A 9,533-nucleotide genomic window follows, 5' to 3' on the forward strand; every position below is an offset into this window, starting at 1 on the left:
GTTCTTCTTTTTACCAATAACTATTGTTACTTGTTCTCCCCCCCCCCGCCAAGCGTATACAGTCCAATCGATGCTCTCTAAAACAACTGGCTCCATGGGGCAGAGGGGTACAAGAAGTGGTCTCAGTATAAAGTCATCTCTGCTCTAAAATATATTTTTCTGTAACATGTGTGGCACATAGCACATACATGACAGGATAGCATTTGAGGAGTGGAGGGAATGAGGAGGGTTGTTAATTGCACAGCGGTGGTGTAATGCAGGGATGGGGTGGGAGTGAATTGTGATCACATGCGGACACAGCTGTGGATTTTAGTGGTTCAGTGTAACTTGATTTTCGGATTGTTTTAAATATTACAAGGGGCACGCAGCGCATGACAGGGTGTTCTAAAAATCTAAATAAATACATAGACAAATGACACGTTGTCTGGACGTTCATTAAGGATGACCTGGAAAATTCACTTGAGGTTTTCCCACAAAATACATTTCCAAATATACCCCGATAAAACCATCCTACAATCGCCATGCTGCACAACTCAGATTCACCCGCGCAAGTGCACACACTAATGCACAAACACAGGACACACACATGTTCACTGTGTTTAACATCCTCTACATGGCTTCTTCTCTGTATCTGTTCTGGGCTGGCCTGCACGAATGTTCACATTTAGTTTACACGTCTGGTAATGTGTCTTCTCACAATCTCGACCCACGTTGTTTGCAGCGTTGGTCCCAGGATATGAGAGAGACAAGGTGGGGGAGGTCGTGTATTTTATTGGACCAACTTCTATTGGTGACAGAGATTAACTTTTCTTCAAGCCCTGCAGCTGGTCTCTTTCACCAACAGAAGTTGTTCCAATAAAAAGGTATTACCTCCCCCACCTTGTCTCTCTTACACACGCGCGCACACACTTATGCACCTACACAGCCATGTGCGCACACTCACAACGTACACACGTATGCACAACAGAGAGAACTTCCACATCGCTCAGCCTCTGGGCGTGTCTGTGCCTTTATGTATTAGGCTCTGCGTCTTTGTGGGTGTGTTGCAGGTGAACCTGCTTCTGGAGGAGGGGGTGAACTTGCGTGTCTCTTTGTAACTGCGCTATACCCGGGTGTGAGTGCTTGTGCGGTTGTGTCTGGGAGCCTTTCTGTTTGGGCACCTACCCCCAGGACTCCCCAGGGTCCCACTCCCCCCTCCTCCCCCACCCCTCTCTTCCTAAGCAGCGTCTGAACCGGACCTAGGCAAGGAAGTGCGGAGAGGCAGAGAAGACAGAAGTTTGCAGGGGTGCATCGGGGGGAAGATTTCCACGAGGCAGGCAGAGGTAGAGATGGATGGGCAGGCGAGCGAACGGTCTATCGGGCTAAAAGAAACCGACCACCCCCATTGGGGGAAGGGGGGGAGAAACAACCGCAGCTAGAGCGAGACACACACACCCCCGGAGTCCAGCCTGGCGAGCTGGCTCCCCCCCAAGCCAAACAAACCCGCCTGCTGGCGCCCGGAGCCGCGGCTGCGACCGGGAATGTGTTCGAGCCCGGCTGAATAATTCATGGTTCATCTGCACGTTGGCCAGGCGCTGCGGCTGGAAGGGGGAACTGGAGTGGAAAGGAGAGAAAGGCACCAACAGCCATTTTATAGGGGGCCCAGCTTGTTTATTGATCTGCCATTTACCGGCTCTAACCCATACAGCACGGTGGACTTGTGAACCCGGCCCAGGGACTGCCCCGCAGGGGGCGGCGGCCAGGCTGGCTGCAAAGCGCCACCTCCCCCAAATGTCCGAGCCGGGCCCCCTTCCCTTCCCGGGGACTGGCCCCCCGGGACGGCGGGGAGGGGCGGGTCTGGAGGTAAAGGCCGGTAGATGGAAACACCCCCCGTAGCTTCCTTCTGTTGGGGAGGCGTTAAACGGGGAGGGCTCACGCACTGCCGGGGGCTGGGTGACTCCCAGGGTCTGTTTCCAGCTCCCCTGTCCTTCCCCCTCGTTCACTGTTTGTATCAGGTAAATTGTCTCTAGCTAGCTAGCTATCCATCCCCATACCCCCATCTATCTATCTACCTAGCCATCCATCTATCCCCCCACACACTCTCTATCTCTCTATCTATCCCCATCCACCCCATCTATCTATCTATCTATCTATCTATCTATCTATCTATCTATCTATCTATCTACAAACAAGTCCTCTACAACTATCTCCGCACAGACCCCTGCATAGCGGTCAACACCAACACACAACCCACTGTGCCTCCCTGTCTCATGACCAATAAACACACCACTGTATCTCTCTCCCTCACCACCAATAGACACCCCACTTGGCCTCCACCTGTCACATTCACCAATACACACCCTACTAGCTTCTTTCCGTCACAATCACCAATACACATATAATTGTGCTTCCCTCTGTCACCACCAATACACACCCCACTATGCCTCCCTCTGTCACACCAGAACACATCCTATTGTGCCTCAGTGTGTTACCATCAATACACATCCCATTGTGCCTCTGTGTGTCATCATCAATAGACATCCTACTGTGTCTCTGTCGATCACCACCAACACACACCTCACTAGACCTGTCTCTGTCACCACCAACACACACTCCACTGTGCCTCCCCCTGTCACCATCAATACACACCCCATTAGCCCTCCCTCTGTCACCGCCAATACACACACCACTCTGCCTCACTGTGTAAGCACCAAGACACAACCCACTGTGCCTCCCTCTGTTACACCAAAATATACACCACTTTGCATCTGCCTGTCACCACCAATAGACAACCCACTGCATGTGCCTGTCACAACTAATCCACAACCATCTGTGCATCCCACTGTCACCACCAATACACACCCACCGTGCCTTTCTCTCACCACCAACACCCCCCCCCCCACTGTTCTGCCATCTGTCACCACCACTACACACCACACTGTGCCTCCCTCTGTCACCACCAACAATATACACCCCGCCAGGCCTCCCTCTATCACCACCACCAATATACTAGCTCTCCCTCTGTCAGCAGCACTAAACACACCCACTGTGCGTCCCTCTGTCACCAACAATACACACCCACTGTGCTTTCATCACCACCACCAATCCACACCCACTGTGCCTACCTCTGTCACCAACAATACACCCCACTCTGCATCTCTCTGTCACCACCACCAATACACACCGCACTGTGCTTCTGTCACGACTACCAATACAAACCCCACTGTACCTCCCTCTACCGCCATCACCAATACACACCCCACTCTGCCTCCTTCCGTCACCACCAATACACACCCCACTCTCTATCTAGCCTTCTTTCGATCTGCCTCCCACTCTCCGCCCACATCTAACTCCCTCAATTCTCCTTGGGTTGCTTGGCTCAGTTGGGCCTCTGTTCCCTTTAGCTACAAGGGGCAGGAGACAGATCGGTGCCTTAACCCCCTCCTCCCCGCGATTCGTTCCTTGCTGGCTTCCCTCCCTTCCCCGGTTCCGGGTCTCGCCCCACACTCCCGGCTCGCCTCTCGGCCAAGGGTCGCCGCCCAGCCGGGGAGGAGGCTGTCGCGTCGCACCCAGCAGTGAGCTGTGGCTTGGGGCAGAGGGGAAACAGATCCCCAAGCGCCTCAGGTGTGCCGACTCGAAGGGGCCTCCCTGCTCACACCTCGGATCCGAACTATTTCGAGCCCCTGTTTGCAATGTCCCCAACCCGGCGCACTGGCTGTCGCTTTGTACTTTGGCTCCGCTATTGATTTCTACACCTTGTCGCCGGTCTCAGCCATGTATGATTCGGTATCACAGCCCGCCTCCCCCCCCCCTCTCAAAATATAGTTGTGCTCTGGTGCAAATATTTAAACAATATTTGAAGTCGGTTAAAAATGCAATCGATCGGGGGTGTGGGGGGTGAGTTAGGGACAGTCATTCCAAGGTGTCGATTGGGTGGTGGAAGGAGGCCGCCCCCTCCCCCAGACCAAGTCCACTTGCCACATGATGACGCGTTTTAAAGGCAGTCAGGGGAACGTTTGCCAAGTGTGTGCTGACGATATGCAGATCAGGCGCGGGGGAAGCAAAGCCAGGAGTGACCGAAGTCACCACCGCGGAACAAAAGAATAAAACAACCCACAATCCGCCAACCGACCCGAAAACACGGGGAAAATCCGCGGAAACGGAAACAACCCCCGGGGTGTCGCGCTTCTCCAAAGAACCGACATCTCCTGCTCAGATGTCTCTGTCACCACCAACACACACTCCACTGTGCCTCCCCCTGTCACCACCAGTCCACACCCCATCTTTCCTGCTCCTACCTTTGCACACACATGTGCACGTAACATATACACACAGGTAGTCAGACATTGGCCTGCATGGGGACTTTGGAAGAGCTGGGAATGCAGAATTAAGCTCTATGGGGGTGTATACTTTTATAACCCCCTGATGCGCGGGTATCTATCTAATCCGTCTACCTAGCGTTTGACATATAGGGACTTGGGTTCTCTTCCCCCCTTCCATACAAGTACCAAAGCAGTAACTCTCTTTTATTCCTTCCTTTCTTCATCCCTACAATGATTCCAACATAGTGTTGAAATCACGCGCAAGGGAAAGGTGCCCTTTGAAATTACACCCTCGCCCTCTAAGTACACAATGCCTCTACCAGCACATTAGCTGCCATTTTCAGCCACTCTCTGGGTTTTTTAAAAATACTGCTTGAGAGCCTTGTCTCACCCTCTCTAGTACTGGTTAATAAGCTCTCTCAAAATCCCTTGCACATCCCCAAACCCATTAGCAGGGTGTTACCAAACGTAGACAGACAATCCCTTCCCTGAATGATTGACAAACGTCATTTGCAAGAATGCCCTTTAATTTCGTGTTTGGGTTGCGATTTTCATATTATATTGTCCAGAAACACCTAGTGACTTACGATCCGTTTTTCCTTTTTGTTTAAAGAACGTGGCATTTTCCTGCTAATTTGGAAACAAAACAAAACCTTCCAGGAAAAAAATAATTCTCTCCTTTCTTAGCATTGTAGTGTATATTGGCAATGCGGTGTATTTAATATGATGCAGTATTTTGATTGTAATGGGCCTTCTTTTGGATGTTTTATTTTGGATATGTAACATAGCTGATATTTAAACGTTTGATATTTCCTGTCATGTAATATAGACGTATTCATTTAATAGAACTGTATTTTATATATGTAACATAACTGATATTTTTAAATCCAGTGCAACATATTGCATATTATGCACTACAATACTTGTCTTTTGAGCAGAACTATATTTTAATATATGCAGCAGAGAAGGTAGTTCAATGTGTATCCAACCGATTTTGACTGAAATCAGTGAAAATCACCCAGGGCAAATTACCTCCTAGTTCACAAAAAGAGTTTATAGCGGAATCCCTCATTTCATTTCAACTCAAACTTCAAAAATGGATTTCAAAAACTAATCATAAAGACTGACCCTGTTCCAACAACATTGTGAGTTCATTTAGTGGAGGGGTTTTGTTGAATCTTTTAGCTAAAATACACGGCCACATATATACATATAGAATCCCCCTTGAATCTTCAAGCTTTGAAGTTTTTTTTTTTTATTTTGGTGAGTCAGAAATAAAACACCAACGGCTCAATTAAATTGAACAACGGGGGTACTTAAAAAAACAATCGTGGCAGTGTTTAAATCTTTATTTACCAGAACCTTGTAAAGGCAGGAACAATTTGCATTCTATTAACTGCTTTTCAATAGGGCATCGACTGGAACTAAAGGATGCCACTATCTTGCCCTAATTAAAGAGCAACTGAATTACACTAAATACATATGAATACTACTATCCCCCCATAAATAACCCCAGACATCTCGCTATAGGTGAGGAGTGCTTCATCACATTCGCCCAGGCTCTGTTACGATCAGCTTGGAGCTCAGATACTCTGACACTAGATGGCCCACAGGTCATGTGGAATTTTTTTTTTAATTACCCAATCCACCCACTTTGAGGCCATCAGACACAAAATATCCATAAGAACGGGCCTACTGGGTCAGACCAATGGTCCATCTAGCCCGGTCTCCTGTCGCTGGCAGTGGCCAATGCCAGGTGCTTCAGAGGGCGCTAACAGAACCGAGCAATTTCCAATGATTTATCCGCCCTTTAGTCCACTCCCAGCGTCTGGCAGTTCTGAAGTCCAAACCAGAGGACTTCCTTGTCATTTAGTCTATGAAGCAATCCTGTTCCCTTAGCAGCAAGGCAGGGGGGTTAGAGAACACAGAAGAGAAGTGGGGGGTGGGGAGGTGGAGGAGGGGAAAGAGTGCAGGTGTGTATAGCATCCCCATGGCTGCACCATCCAAGAGCATGTCTGGAAATAGTCCTGAGGCGGTAGAGAACCCCGAGCCGATGTGAAAAATGTTCTCTGCACACAGTGAGGAGAGAAAGCGAAAGTCGATGATACACAAGGAGGTTTTCATCGTACTTATGAATATATTAAACAGATCACTGTGTTTCCACATGTAGAAAATCGATCTGGGTAAATCCATTTCACCCTGTATTCTGTGTCTAGAACAGGCGCATTGCATCTGTGTTTACGTTGCATTACAAATGATCAGACAGTATAAAAACCAGGGTTCTGTTATGCAGACACACGAGCAGAAGAGAAAGAAACTGTCGCTGTCTTGACACATATATGGAGACATGTATGTGTATGCAGAAGAGAGGAGTACTTCTCCACACTTTGCTTTCATACTGTATCATTTATAAACACATAAAGACTATGAGTATGAATATATATGTGTGTGTGTGTGTGTACATATACACACACACATATATATATACACGCACATATATATATATACACGCACACACACACACATATATATATACACACACACATTCTGTATAATGTACATAATACATGATGCATACATAGTTATAACACACGTGTCATGGGACTATATGTTTAGCTGTATGCATCATGTATGATATATATTATACAGACCGTATGTATGTATTTTTCTAGACAACCGTGTTTATAACCATGACATTCACACGAGGCTTTAGACTGGACACATGAATCCACCCTAGCGGGGTGGTGGTGGTGGAGTTAAATGTGTAGAAATTCTATCAATGAAATTTTAACCTAAATCTTAACACAGAGAACCAGACCCCACCTCTCCCAGGATACACAGAAATGCTTCAAAGTTTACAATTCGGTCTTTGGGGTCTCTCTGCTCTGTGCTCTCTGTCCCTGGAGCGCAAGAGGCAACGTGTCCTGTCCCCCAGTCCTATAACCAACCCCTTTCTCCTGATTACCCGTGGGTGCATTTATTTTTCGGTGACTGTCCATTCATTTAAAATAAAGTCAGGACTGCATCAGCATCTGAGCCCTGATGGCTTGGGTACCCTCGGTTTCAGAGCCAGACAGCAGCATTTCCCGGCTAGCAAAGCCCCCTTGGCTCGCAAAAGAAAACCAGACTGGGAGAGGACCGCGTCAGATAGATCCCAAATGCAAATCATTGCCCGGGCTATAGAGAATTGATTGGCGGTGCCATTTGTAAAATGAAGAAGCTATCATATTGATCCATTGGGCAGGAGAGGGAGGAGGGGAACAGCTGAGTTTTGACTCATTCAGCAGCCTGAGGAAGCAGGCCTCGGGTTTTCTGTGTATACAGACCGTTTAGACCTTGCTGGGGTAACTGATTTACCGCTATGTGTTTAGGGTGGCGAGTCCAGGTCAGTATAAAGCCCTTCCAATGGACCAAAAAAAACCTGAGAGCAGGTAGATAGATAGATAGATAGATAGATAGATAGATAGNAGGATGTCTGAGGATAGATAGATAGATAGATAGATAGATTCTAAGTAACCTGTAACATTTGCACCCCTGATTCCTTTGACCTATGATCTTTATATTTCAGACTGTCATCAGCAGGCTGGTCGGAGGAGGGGATTTTGAGGAGGGGAAAAGGACGAGGTTTATGATAAATATGATTTCCTTTTCCATGCGATCGGTTAAAGACTTGAAACAACCGAAAAATAAGGATTCAACTACCCAGTTCAGAGCAGTTAAAGGAGAGCACACCGTGTGTGTGTGTGTGTGTGTGTGTGTGTGTGTGTGTGTGTGTGTGTGTGTGTCCCTTCCCAGGTTAGCAGTATGTCCGAGGAGAAGCACTGATTGCATTTTTGCAATCTGTACCGATGTGTCACACCACTGCCGCGCGTGCAGCGGGTGCCTTTGCTGCGGATGTCCGGGCAGACCCACCCCGGTCCTTCGGGTTTCTAATGCCATCGGCAATTCCCCCTGCACAGCCCCACGCCTCCAACACCCCCGCGTCTCCTCTGCCCCCCTACCTGCGAGCCTCAGCGCCGACATCCTCTGGAATTCGGGCTCCTGCAGCCACTTCCACATTCTCCGGAAGGTCTCCCGCCCGGACTTGAGTTTACTCCAGGGCTTGGGGTTCCGCAGGAGGTCGGACAGGGTGCCCTGAGACCGGCACAAGATCCGCTGGGCAAAGATGGCCTGGGGGATGCTGTACCGCTTCAGCTCCGCCGTGATCCTCTGCGCCACCTCCTTGGTGTTGATCTCCTCCACCTGCCCGGAGCTGCCGGCCTGCGAGCCCGAGGCGGAAGCCTGCCTCTCCCGCTCGCCCAGGATGGAGCCGTTGGGCTGGCCGTGGTGGTGCCCCTGGTGGTGCATGGCGTTCAGGGGGGGCATCATACCGGCGCCCGGCGCGCCCAGCCCCCGGGCCAGGTGCTCCTCGCTCCGGGACAGCATGGCCGCGTGGGAGTCGAAGCCGCTGGGGGAGAGCATCTTGTCGCTGGCCAGGTGCCCTCCGGGGCCGTAGGGGGCCAGCGGCTGCTGCGCGTTGTGCAAGGGGCCCAGGCCGTTGGGCAGCGGGGAGAGGGGCTGCCCCATGGCCGGCATGTCCTTGGGGTAGTGGCCGTAGAGGTTGCCCATGGAGGAGAGGCTCCTCTCGTCCCGCATGAGGGTGAAGCTGCCGCTGACGCTGGCGGGCAGGCGCTGGTGCGGGTGGTGGTGCGGGTGCGGGTGCGGGTGGTGGAACTTGTCCGAGACGGTGGAGATGGGGGGCAGGTGCTGCAGCGGGGTCAGGGTGGTGTAGGTGCCGCTCAGGCTCATACCCGAGGGGGACTCGCACGCCATGCTCATGGCCGGGTGCAAGGGGCCCCCTAGGCTGTGCTCCGGCCGGTAGTCCCCGGCGCCGTCCAGGATCGAGGCCATACTGGACACCATGGCCGGCCGCGCGTGGGAGACCAGGTTCCGGTGGGCGGCCGGCCGGCCGTGGGCAGGGCTCATCAGCTCCCCGGCCTGCGAGTGGGACACGCCGTGCAGGCTACCCAAGCTCTCCATGGTAAGTTCCATGCTGCCCCCCCCACCCCGCCCGCGCTGCCCGGCTTAATTCAGAGCCATCGATCTGCCCCCGGCCAGCGCGCAGTCAATCCAGCATGGCTTGGTGGGGAGCCTGGCCTCCCTCCCGCGCGCCTGGCTGCCCCCCCTCCCGCCGCCACCCCCTCGCCATACAACGCCCGGCCTCAGTGGGTGCGCGCCGCTCGCCCGGGCTCT

The 9,533-nt window shown here is 51.3% G+C and overlaps 1 protein-coding gene across 1 annotated transcript in view; it reads right to left on the minus strand.

The window, feature by feature from the left end:
* Positions 1 to 9,332, minus strand: part of ONECUT3 (one cut homeobox 3) — a 99,530-nt gene extending 90,198 nt beyond the window's left edge. Inside the window, exon 1 of the mRNA XM_034755508.1 lies at positions 8,303 to 9,332. Coding sequence (XP_034611399.1) covers positions 8,303 to 9,332 — 1,030 coding nt within the window. The remainder of the gene's footprint in view (positions 1 to 8,302) is intronic.
* Between the last annotated feature and the right edge of the window lie 201 nt (positions 9,333 to 9,533).

This window comes from Trachemys scripta, chromosome 22 (assembly GCF_013100865.1).
Source record: "Trachemys scripta elegans isolate TJP31775 chromosome 22, CAS_Tse_1.0, whole genome shotgun sequence".
NCBI classification, from domain to species: domain Eukaryota; kingdom Metazoa; phylum Chordata; order Testudines; family Emydidae; genus Trachemys; species Trachemys scripta.